Source organism: Ruditapes philippinarum, unplaced genomic scaffold (assembly GCF_026571515.1).
Source record: "Ruditapes philippinarum isolate M1 unplaced genomic scaffold, ASM2657151v2 ctg13958_1_1_1_1, whole genome shotgun sequence".
NCBI classification, from domain to species: Eukaryota; Metazoa; Mollusca; class Bivalvia; order Venerida; family Veneridae; genus Ruditapes; species Ruditapes philippinarum.
This window is the reverse complement of record NW_026864572.1, coordinates 1-24,396: the sequence shown is the minus strand read 5'-3', so window position 1 is coordinate 24,396 and position 24,396 is coordinate 1. Positions and strand designations below refer to the sequence as shown.

The 24,396-nt window shown below is 33.2% G+C and overlaps 1 protein-coding gene and 1 long non-coding RNA gene across 3 annotated transcripts; one reads left to right on the top strand and one right to left on the bottom strand.

Annotated features, from left to right (window-relative positions):
* Positions 1–902: 902 nt before the first annotated feature.
* LOC132726129 (uncharacterized) lies at positions 903–3,636 on the top strand. The gene is made up of 3 exons (XR_009625148.1): positions 903–1,025; positions 2,637–2,815; positions 3,429–3,636. It is a non-coding gene; the product is annotated as an uncharacterized LOC132726129 (long non-coding RNA).
* A 2,043-nt stretch (positions 3,637–5,679) lies between these two features.
* LOC132726128 (uncharacterized) lies at positions 5,680–12,443 on the bottom strand. Of its 2 annotated transcripts, none has more exons than XM_060711398.1 (4): positions 12,288–12,443; positions 11,137–11,604; positions 9,540–9,693; positions 5,680–8,873 (listed from the first exon to the last, which is right to left on the bottom strand). In XM_060711398.1, the coding sequence occupies exons 2-4, from the start codon at positions 11,587–11,589 to the stop codon at positions 8,323–8,325; spliced, it is 1,158 nt and encodes a 385-aa protein (XP_060567381.1). In that variant the 5' UTR covers positions 11,590–11,604; positions 12,288–12,443; the 3' UTR covers positions 5,680–8,322. The 2 variants fall into 2 exon arrangements, with proteins under 2 accessions (XP_060567381.1, XP_060567382.1); XM_060711399.1 differs by having other exon boundaries at positions 11,137–11,601; positions 12,288–12,425.
* Between the last annotated feature and the right edge of the window lie 11,953 nt (positions 12,444–24,396).

The following is a 24,396-nucleotide window of genomic DNA, read 5'->3' as shown; positions in this document are numbered from 1 at the left end:
AATAGATATCAATTCTGAGTGCATTGTTGTAGAATAATGCACGTTTTGAGTTCAAATGCGTAGTAATATAATCACGAAGGCCGATAGGCCTGAGTGATTAATTACAAAGCATTTGAACGAAAAACGTGCATTATTTATACAATAATGCACGAAGAATTAATATCTATTTCCATTCTAACACGTCAAGAAAAAATATAATTATTATTATAAAGTTGGACTCTATGTTTGGTGGTTTAATTTGTTTTCGCCTCAGAGTTTCCCATAGAAACGTTCTTTATGAGCTGTCCGAGTTGGTTGAAAAAAAAGCTGTCGATAAATCTACCGTGTGTAGAAACATTTTGAGAAAAACAAATTTTGAAAACGTTGGTAAAACTTTGTTTGTTTATTTTATTTCACTCTATAATTTTTCAAGCGAAATACAAATTTTTAAAAGTGAAATAAATGTGGAATTTAACTTGTTTGCGACATTAAAATAGCGTACTTGATTTGATTGTTTTGCACGCGCTATATTGTGACGTCACGTAAACATCACTTTAAACGTCTGTACAGCGTTAACGACTGAATTAAAGATATTGGTGTTCGGATTCATTTTCTTAGTTAGACCATTTTCTTTCATTCTAGATAGCTTTCACAACAAAAATCGACAAAAAATGTTTTTATTTATCAGATTTTTAAAACAAAATGGCGCCCTCAATGTGAAAATACACAGGGAGGTAATAAGAACGGCGAGTGCATTGTTGTGGAATAATGCACGCTTCGGGCCTTCTTTGTCTATATAGAAAAAATCCGATAGTGTTAGAATATAGTACAATACATTTCAGTACAGCAAAATACAAAATAAATGTACATGCAGAATGCAGAATTTTTATATCCTTAACAATATTAACATATTAATTTTTTATGATATCTTAACAATATTGACAGATACAACTCTGAAGATGAAGGCTACAGAGCAGGCTTTCCAGAACTTTGAGAAGGAGCAGAAGAAAGCTAATCAGGCCAAGTACTTAGTGAGAGAGTTGAATGTGAGTATTATAACTTTGTTCTCTTATTTAGCTGCGTTATTTTACCACTAGGTTCATTGGTTGTTATATACTGTATTAGTGGATATTTATGTGTCACAAAAAATTTGCGAATGTCAAAAATTGAATTTTCAGTTTCTGCGTGCGGAAATGTTTGTGAAAATAAGATCTTTTTAATTTAATACTGTTTTTGTAATGTCATTATTCAAACAGGTACATGTTAAGAATATGTCATTATTGTAATCGTTCTATTCAGTTGTTTTATACCTTTATCATTTATGTAATTGTTAGAAATATACATTGTTAGTTTTATTAAGAACCTGATCTTATTTCTTCGTCATATTTTGCAACATTCTTTTGTTATATGAATAACCTATTTTGTTATTAACGCATAATTACATTGTTTCATTAAAACATTTGTAATTTGTTGAGGCCAAACTTAAACAAACAAGCAATGAGAAAAATTAATCTCAGTACCTGAACAGTCAAACGTTTTGTAAGATGCTGTATGAAAACGTGTTTTCAGATGATAGAAATAATTTTAGCGCACTGAAATATTTGCGAATAATTTAAATTCGCAAAAATCGCAAATCTTTTCAAGTCACAAAGTTAACGACTTATACAGTGTTAAAGATCCTGTATGTTGTAATTAAGGATGTAACAACACTAAAGTGAAATTTAATATATGTATATAATTATTCTTCTAACATCAAAGAACATGCTAAATATGTGGCATTAAAGTCTATGCATTCATTTCTTATTGAAAAATTTGGCTTAGACTTTATAGAAAATAGATTTCTAATTACCTCCCTTTATTTACATTTTTTGAACTTACAATATTGATAAATCTTCATTTGAGCACCAGATTTATGATAGAAAAATCATGAAAAAATTTGAGTTAAAAGATCTTTAAGGATTTTCTCTTTTTGCCCCCCCCCTTTTTGTGTGTGTTGGTGGGGGGGGGGCATATAGAGTTGATGACTTCTCTTTCGGAATTCCCCCACTGACTTAACATTCATTTATTTGAGAAAGCTTAACATATCCAACTTACAGAAGGTAGGTGGATATGTTCAGCTTCCCAGTTTTGTCTTAAATCATACACATAGAGGAACCTGAGGTCTTCCTCCACCTAAGTTAACTTAAGCAGGAAATAAGTTCTATAACTTGAGCAATGTCTGGATAACTGAAAAATTATCCTATAAAGAAATATAGGAATACATGTAAATAAATGAATAGATATATAAATAAATAGAGGTTACGGTACAACATTGGTTCCACTCAGGTGCCTGTTTGTGCCTAAAATATTGCAGGGAAGGGCAACTGAGGTCTTCTTCCATCAGTAAAGCTTGGACGTCCCCATATGACCTATACTGTGTCGGTGTGACGTAAAACTTGATCAAAACAATATCAAAATATTAAGAAAAAATCAATAGATAGGTAAATAAATGAAAAGGTAGATAAATAAATAAATGATACAATGAACAAAGGAATGGAGGAATAGATAAATAGGTAAATAAATGCACACATTTTCTGAAAGAATTGAACATGTCTGATATTCATTTACTCGAATAAAAAAGATACTCCTAGTAATTTGTTATGTATATATATGTTAAGCTGTGGCTGAGCAACAGATAAGAGAAATGGGTACCAACCTGGCCCACTTGACTACAGATGAGCAGAAATTGTTAGAACAAGCGCTGAAAACTTACCCTGCCAGTACCCCTGAGAGATGGGAGAGAATAGCTGAGGCTGTTCCAACAAGGAGTAAAAAGGATTGCATGAAGAGATATAAGGTATGGCAGATGTTTTTTTTTAGTCCTCTACAGATTTTAATATAGACACTGAGATTGAACTCAGTTATTCACTGAACGACTTTTAATATTTACTTAAGTTGATTTTATGATATTCACTTTTTTGATTTTATGTTATTCACTGTTTTATATGCACAGAAGTCTAATGAGACCATTATGTGCATCTTAAGGGAGTGGGGGAGGGGGAGTTATTTCAATGCCATGCATTGTCTAGCACCTAAGATGTTCTTCTGCTTACAGGTGTCAGAGACCCATATGACCTTAATAATAACAAGGATTTACTATGTTTATCCTTGAGTAAAATATTTTAATCTCAGAAATATATTTAAATCTATGAAATTCTAACTGAATAAGTCTTATATGAATAAAAGAATGAATAAACTATGTATGGGAAGCTGTGTTCCCTATTACAGATCAAGTGAAGTTGGTACTATTGAGCCTAGTATATATCTGTAAGTCCAATGACCAGAAAATTGACCAAGTATTGCTCTATTGAATAGTATATATTTTATAAACAAGGCAACAGTTGTCTTCAAAAAGGATGCATGTATAGTGAAGAAAAGACTGTTATATATCTGTTTTCATAATTATTCAGGAATTGGTGGAACTAATTCGAGCAAAGAAAGCAGCCCAAGAAGCAGCAAAAGCTAAAAAGTGATCAATGGAGGCAAATAGAATAGCTAAAATTCAACAGAAGAAAACAACAGCTAAAAGACTTATTGTACAGTTTAATAATTCAGAATAGATGTGATTGAAACATGCAGTTTATGAAAGCATCCAATAAAATAATGTATATTAAGTACTATCTTTGTTCTTCTAATATAAATAAACGATTTGTTGTACTTCATGATAAAGAGCTGGAGACTGTATATAGTTTTGTCCACATAGCATAACTGTTCTCGGTTATTTGTCCACTGGTGGTTACTAAGCTTAGGTCATAGGTCATGATTGTTCAGCTATTCGTCAATTGAACATGGATGCTTAGCCATTTGCATTCATTAAGACATAGATAGCTATTTGTCCACATGGCATAAACGCTCAGCTTATTTTTAACACTGTACATGGGCTCTCAGTTATTTTTCAACTTGACATGGGTTTCCAATTGTTTTTCAACTTGACATGGGTTCCCAATTGTTTTTTTAACTGGACATGGGTTCCCAATTGTTTTTCAACTGGGCATGGGTTCCAAATTGTTTTTCAACTGGACATGGGTTCCCAATTGTTTTTTCAACTGGACATGGGTTCCCAATTGTTTTTCAACTTGACATGGGTTCCCAATTGTTTTTCAACTGGACATGTTATTGGGTTCTCACGTACATGTGTATTTTTCCATAGGAGTTACTCGTCCGCATAACATGAGTGTCCAGTTTTGTCACAGTTGTTTCAAAATTGAAACTTTGGGGACATTTAAAGTGAAACAACATGCAATGTACATGTTGACAAAACACCACATTTTGCCTTTGGACTTTAAAAGTGTGCCCTTGCTATTGAACATACTTGCGTCTTGAGTTTTACTAGTAAGTACACCAGCCTTCTGGATATCAAACATTTTTGTGGGGTTAAAGAAATGACACACTGAGCATGCAAATCCCTTTTGTGACCTTTCACCTTTGATGTTGAATCTACAGACCTATGTCCAGCATAAACCTGTTAGCATGTCTAAGTAATTTCAAAATCAAAAGATAAAGTAGTGCGGTATTGTTGTTCTTGGAAACCTACTTTGAATTCTTGAAAGTTATTCATCCATGTCATTGGTCTGACCAAAAAAATAACACTTTGAAATGTTAAAAAATAACACTTTGAAATGTTAGTCAATATTTTATTTTATAGAACTTGTTTTTTTAACCTTCCCATTATAATATAACTCGACATTTGCGGGACGTCCGTGGCTGAATGGTTAAGTTCGTTGACTTCACTACCTGCCCCTCACCGCTGTTGGTTTAAATCTGTACCAGTAATTTTGGATTCTTTCATAATTAAAAAGCTATCCGGATAGATAAGGAAACGTCAGTGGTTCTACTCTGGTACCTGGAATAATTTACAGAAGAGCACCTGAGGTCTTCCTTTACCAGTAAAGCTTAAAAGTCGCCATATTACCTTAACTGTGCTGGTATTACGAAACCCCAATAAAAAGAAACAAAAAAAATCTTAACATGTGCATAATAAAGTTAATGAACCTGTTCTTTTTCCAATTTAAGAGATTTGCGACTGTAGTTCATAGGTCAAGGTCACGCTTTGACTTACAATGATTTTTGTTCATAACAATACACTAATCTTCATGTCAACAATTCTGTCATCCCTGGATGGATTTAAAAATTACTCGTACTCGGAATAAATATGTTGACGTTACGCGCGCATTAATCAGGTCCCAAGGTCAGGTCATAGTCATGATTACTCTCCTGTGCAACGGTCGAATGTTCCACAACCGTTCACTTTCTTGATTGAAGTAATAATAGTGTATTCAATAAGCTGCTTAATTAGCGTACATCAAATGACCTACAAAAAGGCCTTTGAAATATATGGAGGGCGTTTGTTGCCAAACTTCCAGACGTGTTCCTTTTGAAAACTACTTGTGAGCGTTTATGCCAAGCATTTTTACTGTATCCGTGCTCTGCAAATAATAAGCCTCTTAATCAAATATTTTAATTGAAGATTCCCTCTTTCAAATAACATGTTAAATCAAACGGATGTAGTCAAAAATAGGCATAGACGTGCGCATTTTCAAAACTAACTCTTTATGCACCTGTAATTTTGTAATGAACGACCCTATATTTTGTTACTATACATAATGTATAGTAACATGCTAGGTATTAATGCATTTTCTTGAACAAAAGTCAAAGCCTACACAACATTGCTTATACGTTTTTATTTATTACGATACAGGTTTAATAACTAAGATACATACATACAAATAGAAGCTTTAAAAAATAAGTACTAAACAATATTAAAGTTATTTCCGGACAACTTAAAGTACAATGTATGTAAAAAAAGCAAAAAGCACAACAAACAAACACGCACACACACGCGCTCACCCACACACAAACAGCACACACAGAATGCGTCTTTGAAGTGATATTTCTTAATGTTGGACGCAGTTTTGTATACACACACATTGTATAGACTGAGAACATGCAATTGAAAGAATAACTTGTTTAAAGAAGCTTGCATAACGTACGATAAAATATAAAACATTAACTCTAAATATTGTAGAATAATCCCTCACATTATGATTTGGAAACTTGTCAAGTCTTAACAAGAAGTATCATTAAAGATACTATGATGGTGGTAAATCTGCTTTTACCTTCAAAGGTTATTTCAGAGTTTTGTAACATCTTTTAATTTTTAAATCTAGACACTGCAATATGTGTTACTAAATGGAACTGTCGTGATTTCCCCCAAGTGTAACCTACACTCACGTTTTCACATTAATACATACTTATTATAAAACATATATGCAAAAATATATCAAAATTTAGAAATTTACATCAACTTAACATACCAATTATCAAACAAGAGCCATGCTAGCATGGCCATCCCCCGCCGAATGTGTTTGCTCATTGTAAGAATGTATATGTAGTAGAGCAGAATAATTCAATCTAAAGAGGTTCTTTTGTAATGAAAACTGATGGCTAAAGTAATTACAGATTTGAAACCTATGTGAATACTGATGACTGAAAATAACAAAAAGCAGTAACTGAAAAATAATTCAGGGAAGGTTATCATTCTTGTGTGCTGCACTCCTCCTCAATGAGATCTATCCACCTATGAAGTTTCAAGTTGATACCTCTAACACTTTTTGAGATAAGCTCCGGAACAAAAAGTATGAAAAATAACAAAGGGCAATAACTCAAAAATTATATAAGGATAGAGTTATTATTCTTGTGCACATCATTCCTCCTCAATAAGATCTATCCACCTATTAAGTTTCATGTTGACATCTCAAAGACTTTTTGAGTTATGCTCCTCTAAGGTAAAAAATTAAGTAAAAAAATAACAAAGGGCAATAACTCAAAAAATATGAAGGGTAGAGCTATCATTCTTGTGCAATGCACACCTCCTAAGTGAGATCTATCCACCCATTAAGTTTCATGTTGATTTCTCAAAGGCTTTTTGAGTTATGCTTTGGACAAAAATTAAGTTTGAAAAAAAACAAAACAAAGGACAATAACTGAAAAATTATGCAGGGTAGAGTTATCATTATTGTGCACTGCACTCCTCCTCAATGAGATCTATCCACCTATGAAGTTTCAAGTTGATACCTCTCACACTTTTTGAGATAAGCTCCGGACAAAAAGTATGAAAAATAACAAAGGGCAATAACTCAAAAATTATTACAGGTAAAGTTATCATTCTTATGCACAGCATTCATCCTCAATAAGATCTATTTCATGTTGACATCTCAAAGACTTTTTGAGTTATGCTCCATTAAGTTGAAAATAAAGTATGAAAAATAACAAAGGGCAATAACTCAAAAAATATGAATGGTATAGTTATTATTCTTTTGCACTGCACACCTTCTGAGTGAGATCTATCCACCCATGAAGTTTCATTTTGATATCTCAAAGGCTTTTTGAGTTATGCTCTGGACAAAAATTAAGTTTGAAAAATAACAAAGGGCAATTACTCAAAAATTATGCAGGGTAGGGTTATCATTCTTGTGCACTGCACTCCTCCTTAATGAGATTTATCTACCTATGAAGTTTCAAGTTGATACCTCTAACACTTTTTGAGATAAGCTCCGGACAAAAAGTATGAAAAATAACAAAGGGCAATAACTCAAAAATTATAACAGGTAAAGTTAACATTCTTATGCACAGCATTCATCCTCAATAAGATCTATCCATCTATGAAGTTTCATGTTGCCATCTCAAAGACTTTTTGAGTTATGCTCCACTAAGTTGAAAATAAAGTATGAAAAATAACAAAGGGCAATAACCCAAAATTATGAATGGTATAGTTATTATTTTTGTGCACTGCACACCTTCTGAGTGAGATCTATCCACTCATGAAGTTACATGTTGATATCTCAAAGGCTTTTTGAGTTATGGTCTGGACAAAAATTAAGTTTGAAAAGTAACAAAGGGCAATAACTGAAAAATTATGCAGGGTAGAGTTATCATTATTGTGCACTGCAATCCTCTTCAATATGATCAATCCACCTATAAAGTTTCAAGTTGATACCTCAAATACTTTTTGAGATATGCTCCGGACAAAAATGTCCGACGAAAGGACAGACGGACGGAGACTATTTCTATATCCCCCGCCGCCTTTCGGCGGGGGATAATAACATATCATTAACACGGGATTTTTTATTTGGTGTCTTTCGGTAAGCAAATGAAATTCACTTCTGAAAGCTTCCACATTCAACTGCTCATTGAAAATGCATAATTATGTACAAATTTATTGCTGTAGCTTTCTGGCAAAAACTGAATAATTACAAGGCTTAAAATGTACCAAATAGAATTCTTTGTCGTATTCATATCAAACAGTTACTTTGTGATTTTGTCCCAGAAGAACGAAACACCTCCCACCACACCTCCGGCAGCACCCCCTACAATTGCTCCGATTGGTCCACCTAAAATACCGACACCTGTTCCAGTTACTGCTCCTTTTGCAATTCTTCCAGCTATTGATGGATCATGTTTTAGCAGCTCATCTACTAGTTTTTTATTTTCAGCTTCTAAATTTTCTACGTCAATGTTATATTTTTTTTCAGAGTCCTTCAATTTGCTTTGTACATTTTTTAGATCAGTTTCGACCCTTTCTTGCTTATATTTCCATTGCTTTTGCTCCGCTTTCCTTTGTTCTTCAGATTTTGAGAGCTCTGACCTCAGCTTCTTCTGTTCCATTTTTTCCTTCTGAAGCTCATTTTTTTCCTTCTCAAGTTCAGCTTGAATATTTTTCAGCAATATGTTCATGGCTTCAGGACTTGGTTTTGCAATTCCTTCACCCCCACGTGCTTTTTTCTGAATATCTATAGCGAGTTTCCAAGTTTCGTTTGATTCATCAATTTCATAAATTATATTTTCCTTTTTTAACTGGAAGTAAGAAAGAAAAATTATACATATGTGCAATTTAGTGATCAAGTAAATCGAGTGATACATGTAATGAATGTAAAAAAGTAGTCTCTTCAAATGAAAAAAAAATCCTTGATACATATATATGTCACGGTTCAGAACTGTTCACTATATAGGGGAGAAGATGTGTAAGCGGCCGGATAGCTCAGTCGGTAGAGCCGTGGAAATGTCACAAGGTGAGTAAATGTGCAGCCTGACCGGGACTCGAACCCGTGACCCTCGGAATACCGTACCGCGGCTCTACCGACTGAGCTATCCGGCCGCTTACACATCTTCTCCCCTATATAGTGAACAGTTCTGAACCGTGACATACTCCCCTGCTATATTGAAATTCGTCCTCGAATTTCACAGAGTTACAGAGCAATGTGAATTAAACTCTGAGCATATTCAGTCACGGTCCCCCGTTGGGCGCCAAATGTCACAAGGTGAGAAAATGTGCAGCCTGACCGGGACTCGAACCCGTGATCCCCGGAATACCGTACCGCGGCTCTACCGACTGAGCTATCCGGCCGCTTACACATCTTCTCCCCTATATAGTGAACAGTTCTGAACCGTGACATATATATATATATATATATATTTATTTATTTATTTTAGAATCAATAGCATAAAGTAATTGATTATACCCTTATCCAGTTCTTTAACCGCCGTTGTACATTCCTCCAAGTTTTTGAATATATCGTCTTGTAGAAGTTTCTTCATTGTAGTAAAAGCTGCTTTCAATTCATCCGCACTGATACAATTATCATTTGAATGCATCAGTCTGTTTCTGATCACTATTAGCTAGAAATAAATTCACAAAAAATGTGTTTAAATAAAATGTTATATTCTCAAATATCTTTATATCTGGGTTATAGAAATTTATTTGATTTTAGGCGATATTGCCGTGTCTAGTATATGTTTATATGAATATAGATCTGAAATATTTTATTAAGTCAAAATGAAGATTTATTAATGTTTAACTCTTTAAATATTGACGCATAATATTTATTCCAAATGTTAAATACGCTTTGGGATGTTGCAATAAAAAGTATTTCGAATGCTCCCTGGTTAAAGGGTTATTAGTAATTATTACATGCTTTTCGATGGTTTATAGAAATATATCAGTGAATTAAAACTGATAATTTCACTGTTTAAAACAGTGAAATTATCAATTTGATAATTTCACTCTTTTGAATTTAAGCCCTTTACGTTAGTTCAATGAAATACCAGCGTACACAGAACTGGAAACCAACTTAATAACGTGTCGTCGTGAATGATGTCATGTTGTATAATTATTTGGCGCGCTATTCATTTACTATTAGGTAAAAATGTCCTTTCTTACGTTTGTTTGCATAATAAAAACAAAATTTTTTTGTTTAGTGTAAGATCGAATTATATTTCACCTCGTGAACACCAAAAGTTCACATTTCACTCGTGGCTGCGCCACTCGTGAAATATACCTTTTATTACACTGAACTTATCAAATATCCTCTATATTTAACAAATAAAACATGGCCTTGAGGGCAATATGCAAGTTTACGGACTGATAGGTCAGACTGAGGAAGGTATATGGCCCGAAGCGCAGCTGAGGGACATATACCTTCCGAGGTCTGACCAACCAGTCCGTAAACTTGCATTTTGCCCGAAAGGCCATGTTTTATTTGTTATATTATACCGAATCTTAGTCCTTTCACCTTTTTTGTTGCTGTCATTTTTACTATAATTTGCTGTCAAATAATAATTTATTTGTTCAGTGTGTGAAATATCTCAAACCCTAGTCGGATTTTTTATTATTATTGTCAAGCGATACAGCAAAAAAATCATGCTCTTCTTTTGTCATTCAATTTTTGTTAATCACATTAAACAGGAAAAAAAACTTTAAGATTTTCACAAACTGTATAAATAAAATTAAAAATTTATAATCAATTTAAAGACATAAAATTATCATGACTTTTGATCAACATGTAATAAAATTTATGTGAAACAAAACAATAAATTCAGTAAAAAGAATCATTTAACAACAAAATAAAATATTAGATCTCATTTGCATACGCCCTTCTATATTTAGTATGACGTCATCCAGTCCATATAAGAATTATGGACCGCCCCCGGTCTGTATGCGGTTTATGGACCGGATGACGTCATATTAAATATAGAAGGGCGTATGCAAATGAGGTATAATATAATAATATATTGTTAGTGTGTTGAATATTGTGAGTATGTAAAAGAGATACATATATTTACATTCAAAATTTCATTTTTCATGTGCCCAAACCGTGTGTTGTTCTTCAGAATCTCCAAAATTACCAACGCATCGAGATCGCTGTAATCTTTGGTCATTTTATTCCCACCAGGCATAAAGATTTTAGCCAATCTGTACTCGCTAGGACAAGAGTCATCCCTTTGATTATTCATCCACATCAAGCGTGCTGGTCGGCTATGTGTCATCTCAATCATTTTCAAGATGGATCGACATTCAGAGCAGTTAACATACCAAGTAGATTCCTCTCTTTTTACTTGCTTTACTTCATTTGCCGCTCCAAGATCAAGCAAATGTTTAAGGTGATCGTCATCTGTGTTCCATTCTTTAGCTTTTTGTAAATAATGTGTTTTGAGTGTAGGAATGAGTGCGTCCTTAACTATTCCTAAACCCATCACTCCTTTGAGCCAGTCTTCTTTTGACATCACAGTTGGCATGATAAATTTCTTCTACTGATATAAATATAGTAGGAACATAATGAGAAGAAGTATAAGTATCAATATGAAATTATTAATATCTTAGTTAAAAGAAATGAATTTGTGTTAATCAAGTATAACCTGATTGCATCAATATTGGATTAGAAAACATTATCGTATTTGAATGTGATTAAATGGTTTGTGACATTTTGTATTAGCACTTTCCGTGCTAGTAAACTATACGGAATCGCTCAGTTTTCAATCTAGATCTTTACTATTCATCAGTACTGTAGGTGAAAAATAAAAAAATAGTATTAGCGAACAGCGCAAACTATTATCAGACTGCGTTGCAACCAGTGTAAAGGTTAATCATAAATATTTGGTAAATTTTCCTATAGACAAAACAACTGGCATATATTTAACTTGAAAGGAATGGTAAATTTTAAGAATTAAATGTCTTTTTTTAATTTCAAAACATTTACCAAAGAAATAACTTAATTTGATTTAAATTCAGTGCGTGAAAATAATATTTACATTAAAAAAAAAAAACACACGAAAAAACACGTTTATTTTATTTACTCTGAAATTTATAAGTGTACATTCTGGTCAACAAGTCGTCTTTTTGCGATCATAAAATTTAAATTAATATACTCACTATAACAATTATGTTGTCAGCAAAAAAAGATAATAAATATTCAAATTAAAGAATGTTAACTTACTGTTGACAGATATAAGAAAGATTCACCTACACTTTCCCTATGCCAATGCCCATAGTTACAGATGCCTTAAGTATTTATGCTTTTAAGGTTATTTTTAGTAACACTTGTGTTTTTCCATCGCTAAAATTAAATCATTATTTTGAAAATGCGCAAAAATACCCCTGATTTTGCGATGTTCATTTATTAGCTTATTCGCCGTTTTCGTCATAGTTTGGTAAAACATCAATACCGTTTGAAATTAAACCAATAAGGATATAAAAAGACTTAAAATAGGCCTGGCGATTGTCCGATCATTAGACCCCCGGCTAGTTGTTAGTAATCAGGGGCATAGCCAGCTCTTGTAGGCCCATAAAAGAGGGTCAACTTGTAGGCCCATAAAAGAGGGTCTTGGGGCTCAGCCCCCAGAAGGCAAAATTAAGTTGCGATTAAAAAGTGCAAATTTGCGATCTAAAGTATTTTCGAGGAAAATTATCAAAACAATAATTTTAAACTATGAATTTGATTAGATGCAAACTTTACTGAGAACGGTAATTCATGCATAAGTCTAAAACACACCTGATTCGACCATAAGGCTTGAACCCACTACCAACCCCATCCCCGCCTGTTTTTATTGTATTTTTGGGACTTTTGAAAATCACGGGGGAGAAAGTGTTACACGAAGGATGAGGTTCTTATGATAACTTGTTCAGGAGTTCTTGTGATAGCTGTCACGGAGTTCGTCGGAAAACATCTGTATATACTACCAAAACACTCGTTAAAAATGGTTATTTTCATCGTTCAAAAATGAGTTTAGGTGCTAAATTAAACTTTAATGATTATTAATAAGCTTGTCTTACATCTTGTATTATGTGTCAAAAACTAATTCACAGGCTATTTTTCATCGCCTCTTGCTTCAAATCTTGTAGTTTTGATTATTTGCCAATTCACGTGTTTTGACCGGTTTATTTCTGGTCTTCATCCTTGCCATACATAATTACCTAATTATAATGCAAAATTGCAAACATAAAGCACCGGCTAACAGATTTATACCCGATTTTTCAAATGTCCCGTAGTTCTTGTGATAACTCTGAAGATGTCACAGAGTTCTTATGATAACTTTTGTTATTGCCAGTGTGTTTCTTGCGCTAAATTTCGGCACGTTTTGGCGTTTATTATCATTCAATAAGATTATAAATCATTATGAAATGCACTACGATCATCCTTTGCACAAAAATGTGGACAAAACGTTGGCCTTAAGAGTCTGCAAAGGATAAATACATCTACATCTACAGTAAAAATTGAACTGGCGGCCACTGATATTAAGCAGTATAATGGCTTAAACCACAAAACAGTCTCAAAACGTACACGTTGTTCTCAGTTTCACATGTTTTAAGCAACCACCTTTCTTAAGCAGACAATATATAGGCATGCTTCCCTTACTAAGGGCTAAGTAATTTGTATCATTTTATACAATAATAAAATAAGTATATAATCAGGATAATTTCCACACTTATGTCTTAAAAAAGTACGATACAGGATATATAATACATAGGATTTCAGTTATTGTGCATGGGCATTTAAACTAGAATTCCCCAGGTGTTGCTTGTAAGTGTCGCAAGTTTTCTAATGTAACTTAAAACAACAGACAAAACTTTGAATCATATTAATCGCTGTACTATTATAACTGCTGTATTACATAGAAAACAAATGTTTCTCTGATCGATGCAGTAACATAGATGCTTAACTGAGAAAAAAATAGTCTGTATGTCTGGATGAAAATGATAAAGGGCCAGAAAACTGCTAGGGGCCGGAAACTGCTAGGAAACCAGTACATAAATCCTTTTTTCAGTCAAAGAAATCTGCGTCAAACAAAAAGAAATACTATGAAAAAGAAACGGGGGTAAGAAATAATATCTCTTGAACTAAAGTTCACTCAAAACCAACATTATATATCCTATTTTTTGCGCAAAGGATAAGCGTACTATATTTCATAATGATTTATAATCTCATTGAATAATAAAAAACGCTAAAACGTGCCGTGATTTAGCGCAAGAATCACACTGGCAATAACAAAAGTTATCATAAGAACTCTGTGACATCTTCAGAGTTATCTTAAGAACTCCGGGACATTTGAAAAATCGGGTATAAATCTGTTAGCCGGTGCTTTATGTTTGCAATTTTGCATTATAATTAGGTAATTATTTATGGCAAGGATGAAGACCAGAAATAAACAGGTCAATACTTGTAAATTGGCAAATAATTTGGAAATTTTACTCAAAACTACCAGATTTGAAGCAAGAGGCGATTAAAAATGGCCTGTGAATTAGTTTTTGACACATAAGACAAGATGTTAGACAAGCTTAATCATTAAAGTTTAATTTAGCACCTAAAACTCATTTTGGAAAGATGAAAATAACCATTTTAACGAGTGTTTTTGTAGTACATGTATATACAAATGTTTTCCGACGAACTCCGTGACAGTTATCACAAGAACTCCTGAAGAAGTTATCATAAGAACTCCATCCTTCGTGTAACACTTCCTCCCCCGTGAAAATGTCAATTTCTTGACGGGCCTACATGACCTAATAGTAGCTACGCCACTGTACTACTAATATAATAAAGTAAATACCGAGCACTTATCTTTCACATATAGAAGAGTTCAAGAGTACATACGTACAATATTTAGTCAAACAATCCAAATGTAATGCGTTTTAAAGTGTTATTTTATTATTTATCGTAAATAGAGAAAGATGGCTTAAAAATTTTAACGGTGACAGAAAGATATATCTAGTGTGCTATGTTCTATGTTTACACGTTTTGCTCCGATTTACAAAAATAAATGTGTTACGATTGATTTGAAATACTGCAATTCTATTAGACAAAAAAAATTTCAAACACTTAATGAGTTTGTTCATATAAGCGAACACCTTTTTTCAGATATAGCTTTATCGATTTTAATATCAATGATTTGCGTAAACTCATTTGTATAGTTAAAAATATTATATGTTTAATTTATGATCAGAACGCAATGTAAAGCCTACGCATTTTGATATATTTCATTTTTATATTTTTTTGTCTATAGCCATTGTGGTTATGTTTTGTTTAAATATATATTAACATAATTTTTGCACACATTCTACCTCTAGTAAAGTAAAATAAAATACTAAACACAAAACAAAATAATAATTGTTGAGAGATTTTAAACAGACTAACCTGTACTATGAACACTCTCCTCCGTCTAATGCTTGGGTACCAAATCACTTAAATTTATAAAGGTGTTGTTTTATTTTTAGTAACGTCTGTGTTTTTCCATTGTTTAAAAATAATGTTATTTACGTTGGTAAAACACTATTTTTCGTAATTTATCCATTGTTGGCTGGGTTTACATGTATTCGGTTACTTGGCTGCGGTGGTGAAACATTTTGTACGCGCATGCGTCAGGTAGCAATAGGTTATTTAGTCCAATTTGTCTTATGTGATCAATGCAGAAACTAGATCACTGGTGGTTGATAGTCTGTCCTGAATGGAACTATATTTCATAGCGTGCGTTCTTGTTAAAATTCTATTGCAATGATTCCTGTGCATATTTTAGAAATACGAAATGGTCGACATAATTGTTCCATGCGTAGGTTTGCTTTTTGACTTAAATAGAACTATTAGCCTATTTTATTGTCATCGTTCGCATTGATGTTGTTTATTTGAATCCTTAAAATTTTTGTCATCAAACTTTGTAACAATCCTGGTAATTTAAAGCTATAAATCTTGCAGAACGTTTTTGGCCGCTTTCAAGCTTATCAGAATGGAGAAATTGATCCCAAAGTGCGTTAATATGTTACATATCAACGCACGTACTCTGGGTTCCAGAGTTCTGCAGGTGTCTACAAAGTTTCTGCTTAAATACTGAGTACTGTCTTATTTTTTGTCTGCGACTTTAAAATATTTGAGGTGGAGTTCAAGATGATGGTCGATACTTACATACATCAATTTTACTTAATGCCATTTAAATTCTGATGTAGCAGTATTTGATGCATAAGTGACAATTGTTTTAATTTTATAACTTGAAATATCTAAAAATTGTGCCCATATAACAAAGTGCTACAGTACATAATTTGTAAATGTATTCCTAAAAATAGAATAATTTTATGCTTTGAAAAAAATCCTGTTCTGTCAGCCATTTACTTGATAATTTTTGGTGTCATATTGAACCCCTTTTTCAAATATGATGGGGATGTAATATAATGCAGTTAATATTTTTTTCTAAAGAACTATAAATATACTCTATTGCAATGTTCTGGTGAAATAGCAAGTTTTTCGGATGATCTTAACAAATCTTATATTAAAAAATGAGTCCAAAATTGAAAAGCGTTACAACGCGTTTAATTCAAATCGGACTAAGAATAGCACACAATTACTTTCTGTTTAATGTTTCTCAGTTAATATAAATATGTAAGAATCAATAATTTTTGGTTTTGGGTTTTTGGACCTCAGTGGAGTTCCTTAAAGTTGATCAACAAACTTAAGTATTTTTGTAAGCTCCGTAACAACAATTCGTCAGAGACTTTTTTAAAGGGAAATCTATTTCCTAAGGGTGTCCGCATTATTTTGCAGGGAGAGTCATATTTTATTGAGTTTCAGGTACATTATGCCTCTGAAACATATATAAAGATATTTCTTTAGAAAGGGCAAACATGAATTTTATAATGTTTAAATAATGGTATAAGAGAAATGTAAGATATTTGTTACCTAAAAAAAGTCGGGATACATATGAAATAATTTGTCAGAAAAGTAGGAAAATGTAAACAATTCCATTAAAAATACCAATTCACTATAACTGTACTTATTGCCAAAAACAACATATGAAAAAAGATGGTTCAAGTAATTGACCAATGAGTAACTTTTCGGATACTATAGAATTACACCGAAATTAAAATCTTTTAAGAAATATAATTAAAAGCATAATGGGTCTTTAAAACGTTTTTTTTTATAATCTCGGGGGATTCCACACCACCACCGTCCGCCTTGAAACTTTTTTTGTAATACAAACAAATAAATAAATAAATAGTTAGCTATATTACAGTTATTTATGATAAGGCAGTTTTTTCAAGTTGTTTTCGCTGCCGCAAAATATATATATATATATACACAAAAGACATCCAATGTTAGAGGCGGATTGTAAACTGTTACCAAGATTGATTCAAGATTAAAGGGCTTCTTTTCAGTGAAAATAATTCATTCAGCGGATGTACCTTTTGATTTAATGAGAGTAAATTTCATTTCATTAATTATCTTTGATAATATTTTTCATTGTATTTATATAGTTATTTTATTTTATTGATTTTTTTTTGCTTACAGAAAAAGTAAACATCATGTCATTGCGATAAAGCAGTTATAGTATATGAAACTCGTTAGTTACTGGGGTATAACACTGGCTGGGGCGACATCTCGGGATGTCTCTGCAAAAAAATTGTCTCGGCCTAACGGCCTCGCCTTTTTTTTTTAGCAGAAACACCCATTGATGTCGCCCCAGCCAGTGTTATATCCTCGTAACTAACTCGTTTCATGTACTATAACTATTACGTATACAATTTAACTCTGACACATTTTCAACCGAAAGGTCCCCAAATTATGATACAAAATAACATTAACACACCCTGATCTAATTTATACGTTTAAAATATAAATACTGCTAATAATGATTTCTTTTCTCAATAGTGCATAAAACTTTTATTATAATTTCGTATTATCTCATATTAATTTATCTTATGATATCCTTACCAAAATTATTGAAAGTTTAACAATAAATAAAGATTTTAATAGCGTTTTATAAAAATATTATCTCCATTGAAATAAATCTTGTTTCGGGTATTAAGTTGTGAATACTGAATACTGTTAAATACTGAATATTATCCATTGATTGTAGTTAAATGAGTACTTAATCAGGTAATGTCCAACAATATTTACCTGGCACTTTATTAACTTTCGTAAAGGTTATATGAATAAACACTGACCAGTATAGATCTATCGGGGGCGCGCAGCAAAAACATGCTTAGTAGCAAGGGCGGGGCGGGGGCGAAGTTTAATAAATAAATCTTTTCCCCGCGGGAGCGCGGACCGAGATTTAAGAAATAAAACGGCGGGGTCGCAGGACGAAAACACGATAATTAGCGTGGGCGCGGGGCGAAGTTAAATAAATAAAACTTCGCCGCGCGCCATCGCTACTCACTGTGTTTTCGTCCCGCGACCCCGCCAATCGAAAAGTGGACCAAACGCCCCCAAAAAAATGAATTTCTTCTATAGATCAGCTGGGCGTTTAAAACAGAAATATTAGCAAAAGATAATTAAGAAATATAGTCAGACATGAATTGAAAATCATACTTTGTAATTCTTTGTCTGAATTGAGTATAGTCTGATTTGAGTGAACATGATTGTAATGTTTTTCAATTTTAGTTCCTTTTCCACAATTAGAATAATTATTCTGGGAAAACAATGAGGGCACATGATCTGAAATTTTGCATACAAGTGATTCAGCTAGACCTATATCTAACGAAACATTTATCTCGAAAATTCATTTCAAGTTCTGTCAATCCGAATGATCTCGGTAGAGTCTTTAAGCTTTAGTATGTTACATAGAGGATATTGAATGAGTGTAAGTTCAATACTGAATTTATTGCACGAGTTGAATAAAATTATATTATGCGAGCCTCTGGCGAGCATAATATTATTTTATTCAACGAGTGCAATAAATTCAGTAATGAACTTACACGAATTTAATATTCTATTTATCACATACCCAAAATAAAGACCGTTTAAAGTGAAATAAGAGTCATTTTTCATTGACGCGTCTATAGTATAACGCTAACATTTAGCGCGTCTTTACACTATGTTTGTATAACGCTAATGACGTCACGTCAAAATATATGCACGGCCGTGCAATACCATATTTACGGAGTCGCAAAATCGGCACGGGTGTGTGATAAATATATTTTCAGAACTGAAGGCATTTATTTGAAACAAAATACAAACGTTTGGAGATCATAAATTGAGGTTACATTCTGAACCCCATGAATCTAACATAGATTTCAGTAATGGCCTCTTGTTAAGTTAGAAAACTCTCGGTTTAATCGTTTTAAGCAAATCTATCTTAAGAACGACATGCATACTGGTGGAATTCATTTGAAACTAAAACATCAGTTTTCGTAAGAAAACAAAATATTCACATGAAACCTTATACATGCATTGGCCTTGGCCAAGCCTTTGTAATGATAGAAATTTCTTGATGCAACATGACTGTTTGACAACATTTACATTCCCTTTTCATGTCCGTCGCATCCAGCGCTTTTAGCTCTTTGATTATATTACGGGTTTCAAGGAAAAGGGAGGGCATCCGGCGCGTGACCATACTGATACATGAAAGTATAATTCGTTTCAAGATTAAATCGCTCTGGTTTAAATCTAATATTTGTGACTTTAAATTAACTGATATGCAAAAACATGATTTAAGCATCTATAAATTTTGGAAATCATAGAGCTAAATTAAGAGGCTGAAACGGGCCCTTTAGCCCCATCTTACGTGAAAGTGCATACTGTCAATTTTAGCTTAGCGCTACGCTACTTTTTGTTTTCTTTTTTAATTTGGAGAATTTTCCACAAAATCCTGTGGTCATACAAGATTCTTTCAAGAGACGGCACGCTGTCTAATATTAATGTGTGGACTTACACATTAATATTAGACACCTACCTGTACTGTATTAATAATACAGTACGGTCAGTACAAAGGAATGACGTCATAGTAGTAATTTAACTCCAATTTTGTTTACATAAAACTGTGAATGTGTTAGGATTTCTTGTATCTCGTTTATTTAATACGGGTGTTTTCGGTGCAATTGTTAAGTCGATTCTGGTATTGTTATACCTGTATCAATTTCAATATCAGCTATCGAGTTTAATCATGTTTTTATATCCATCTTGACTTAAGGTTGTTACATCAAGCAGGTAAAACACTCTGAAATAAGTATATAACAATAGGTAAATACAAAGTAAAATAAAGTAGGAAATTAATTTCAATCATATCTTGTGTTCACATCAAGAACATCAACATGTCTAGTGGCCAATCAATCAATCAATCATTTAAACTGAGAAACATGCCTTAAACAGTCCCTAATTATTATATGCATAATTATGAATTATACAAATTTAACACAGTTTACATTTTATACAATGCAAAATATATCACATTTAGCTAACCATCTGTGGGATGAGTGGAGTATAACAATAAAATATTTTACACCTCCTTCTCTCTATCACACCAGTGCAAGGTTCAATATTAATGGTGAATCACAGAAGACAAGTGGCTTGATGGAAACATGTCATTCTGAAAAACGATTTTTTTTACAAATTTCATAATTAACGGAATAGACCAAAATAGAACAGAATCTCAATAATGCAATCCTCCAATTTACAATTAATCATTTGTCAACAGTCAACTAGAAAAGACTTTGACCACAAAACATTTCCAACATCTCTTTTTCGTAATAACAAAGTCACAATGACTTTTCCCAAGACATAAAAATACTATCAAATGAACCATCCATGAACCAATTATTTGATTTCTTAGAATACTGGCTACACATCCAATCAATTAAATGGAAAGTATCAGATATGACCGCTGGATTTGTCTCCCTTTGAGAAATTATTAAATTGAACAGTAATGTTAGAGTTCTCCTCCTTACATCATACTAAAATTTTGATGGTGTTGATCCCATTTCGCTACTAAAATCAAAATTTCTTTTATATAGGATACCTGCACAGTCATGTGAAACATACAATTTTTAACATAAGTATTTCACGGTGCATATCCATATCGGTACCCTCTTTGCGAAATCTGCTCAAACGGTACCCTCTTTGCTCATGCACAAGTCATTCTCTGCTAAAAACAAACCAGCGATGGGTAACAATCCAGTAAAATTTCATTGTAATAAGGAAAGGAGGTATGACACGTAGAAAACAAGTATACCACGGAACACTAGAATGTTTATTTATGTGCTGATTTGTCATGTGCCCGTTTTTCATGTACTGCAACTTCACAATAAGCTACAAAAATCGGCCCATCACCTCGACATATTTTTCGGGCTGAAATGAACCTGTGGCTTGATTATACGTGTATGCATCATACATATTTAATATGTTCATTTACATATCATCTTCGGACAAATGGCAATATATTGTCAAAAATAAATGTAAAATTCATAATACACCATACTTTCGGTTTTGCAGTGGCACGGGCTACCTCTCTTCATTTGAATTTTTATATCACAGGTACCCTCTCATTTTTTAACACATAGGTACCCTCAAGGCACGACATAAGCTTTTATTTGCGTCAATCGTTAAGTATGTAATATTTACATAAAAGTAAGAAATATTACAGTGTAAGTAATAGAAAGAGCACCGAAACACGAGGCTATCTGATTTGTACGAGGGGGCGTAGCCCCCGAGTATTAATCAGATTGCCGAGTGTTTTGGTGTTCTTTCTCTTTTGTATCATAGTCAAACATAAAAGCACGTTCCCTGTTGTCACAATATGAAACCCCGGCAAAAATGAACCAATAAACGAACATCTGAATATGACATTTCTGTCGCTTTCCCTTTCTCTGCCGTCACAATATGTAAACCCCAGCAAAAATGAGCCAATCAATGGGCATGCTCTGGAGTGCGGGTAACTAATACCCGCACTCCAGTTAACGCACTGTGCATGTATATATGTATACGATTTAACCCTGACACATTTTCAACAGAAAGGTCTCCAAACTATGATACAATATTATAGTGTTAAACCGCACATAACATGTAAAATATAACTTGGATCGTGAAGGTTTCTACCTTTCTTAAAAGTTAAGTGCATTTTTCTCAATATTGATTTTCTTGAAATATTTTGGATCATCTGGAAGCGTGCAGCTTTAACACCATATAGCTGACTTGCTCTTGGTGGTAGATCGAGGTCAAGGCATGCTGTAGAATATTTGCAAGACCTTCAAAACTCAGTACAATTGGAATAGAACACTTGCACTAAACGTAATACAGCACGAGACGATGTATTGTGCAAAGGTAAGACACAATTGCGGACAGACACATGGAATTAGCTACTATAAATTCGTCATTAATGATAAAACAGCACTGGTTAGTTGCAAAAATAAAAAAAATATCCTTTCAAATGACACTTAACGTTACAAAATTGGAATCTGAGAAATTAAAAAAAGAAAAGAATAAATAAATAAATAAGTGCACGCTTTCTTTTGCGTTATAAGCGATTTGTAAACTGATTGACGCCGTGTTATTTATAGTGTGAAATTTATATTAAATGATGTCTATTTCATTTTGATGGCATCCGTCACATCAGACGAACAAATGTCTTTGTTTTTATAAAAGACAATAAAAGTTAAGTTTGTAAGCTTATTCGGATTTATATTGACTTTGGATTTCAATAAGTGTCTGATTTTTTAAAACGAGTGTTTGCGTGTTTTATTTGATGCACGTGGTTTGGCGCCATGTACACATATACCGCCGTGGGTATTTAGTTACTATAGTAAGCATCAAAAAGTGATTTACGGATATTTTAGTTTTGGATTCTTAAAATTTACGAGGTTTAAAGTTTGGATTATCCTCCAAAAAGTGTTAAAAGCGTCTTTCTTAAGGAGATTTAGTGAAATGAATGGATACCCAATCCATAGACATGATACTGGGCATTTCAAACCCGCTGTTGCAGTTCTGACCATTGTGCTGACGTCATCAAAGAAACTGTAAGTTTTCACATTTTTTTAGTAACTTATTTCTTTGTGTTACAATTTTTCAATGATCGTTGAATTACGATGTTCACTTAGGGCTAGCGCGTTTTCTCTGAGAACAAAAAAGCTCGAAGCAGAACAATACGATGGTGACAGTACGAAAGTACGATCGACCATTGTACTGTCACCATCGTACTGTTGTTTTGTCACCAGGGCACTACCACCATTGAAAAAACACAATTGCATTTACAAATTTCTCAATATGATATTCGCTGAATCCATACTGTATGCAATTTAATATTTGACAGAAAAAAAGTTTGCAACTTAAATGCACTTGAACAAGATATTTTCGTGTATTGAAACTTTATTTGGAACATGCGAATTCAAACATTTACACAGTATTGAAAGATAATATTCTGTCTTGTTTGGTGAACTTTAAAACTTACCATTGCGAATAAATGAGCATATAATCGCCCTGGACTGTCACGTGTCAAATATCAAAATATCATAATCTTCAGCTCGGCCCTTAAACGTACCCGGCCCTCGAGTCAGCTCGGCCCTATTCCAACTCGGCACGGGTCAACTCGGCCCATAAATATATATTACTGGTAATGATAACTTTTATCATTTTGATACGTTTTCATCATAACTTTCATGGTTTAACATTTTCACAGTAACAGACATCTACCTAAGGTTATTGAAAAGTTTTATGCTGTCAGAAGTAACAGTTGAAGTTACAAGTAGTCCCTGGAAAATATGACATCATACAATTAGTGGTTGAATTAATGCTTCCATTAGAGTTAAACTTGTCAGAAACGGCAAAACTAGCATTTTTTCGCATGATGCTATCTTGGAGTGCTTTGTTTTTCAGTTTTTTTAGTCAGCTCATCACTCAACTCCTCCTGTCTTTTTCTGGCTTCTGTTTTGAAAGACAGAAGTTCTGATTTTAATGTTTATTTTCATCTATCAAGCATTGTGTAAAACTTGTATCAGACAACTGTCCCATTTTGAACTTTTTCCAAACATATCTAAAAACTTATTCATTATTGAACGTGTTCAAGACAGTGGCTAATATAGAAACCAGACGCCTCCTCTTAACCCCCACTCATAAACATGATGGAAAGAACAGTAAAATTCAACACATAAAATATGCGTTAAATATTCAATAAATAATGCGTGAGTAAGTAGCTGTTTGAGAATTACTTAATGCTATACCATATAATTTGTGTGTCATGAAACATGAACTGTGTAGGTATCAATCTTTTGTTATTCAAGAATACTCAATGTCACCATATCAGTCAGGTGTTGAAACAGGAACCTGAGGTCATGTGAAATGAATCAAAGACATACCC